At 45.8% G+C, this 288-nt stretch overlaps 1 protein-coding gene across 1 annotated transcript in view; it reads left to right on the forward strand.

Annotated features, from left to right (window-relative positions):
- Positions 1-288, forward strand: part of LOC119587349 (GTPase-activating Rap/Ran-GAP domain-like protein 3) — a 420,180-nt gene that overhangs the window by 328,749 nt on the left and 91,143 nt on the right. The window contains exon 11 of the mRNA XM_037936096.1: positions 44-155. Within this exon, the coding sequence (XP_037792024.1) occupies positions 44-155 (112 nt within the window). The remainder of the gene's footprint in view (positions 1-43; positions 156-288) is intronic.

Genomic DNA, 288 nt, shown 5'->3' on the forward strand with positions numbered 1-288 from the left:
ATATGACAACTCTATACTAATTCCCATTTTCTTTCTTCGTCAGGTTGAGAGAAAACGTCACATCGGCAACGACATCGTCAACATCGTTTTCCTCGACGGGAGCGTGGATGACATGGCCAACTTCTCACCTTCCTTCTTAAAGTCTCAATTCACACGTATCCTTTTTTAGGGATTTTGAGGGGAAATATGGGGAGAAGGGGAAGGTAGAACGGTCGTCTACTTGCCATAAGCCATGGTCGTTAAGGTCATATGGTTTCCCGGCTGGTCGTAGTGATGTGACAGATGACG

The sequence above is a fragment of the Penaeus monodon genome, chromosome 22 (assembly GCF_015228065.2).
Source record: "Penaeus monodon isolate SGIC_2016 chromosome 22, NSTDA_Pmon_1, whole genome shotgun sequence".
Taxonomy (NCBI): Eukaryota; Metazoa; Arthropoda; class Malacostraca; order Decapoda; family Penaeidae; genus Penaeus; species Penaeus monodon.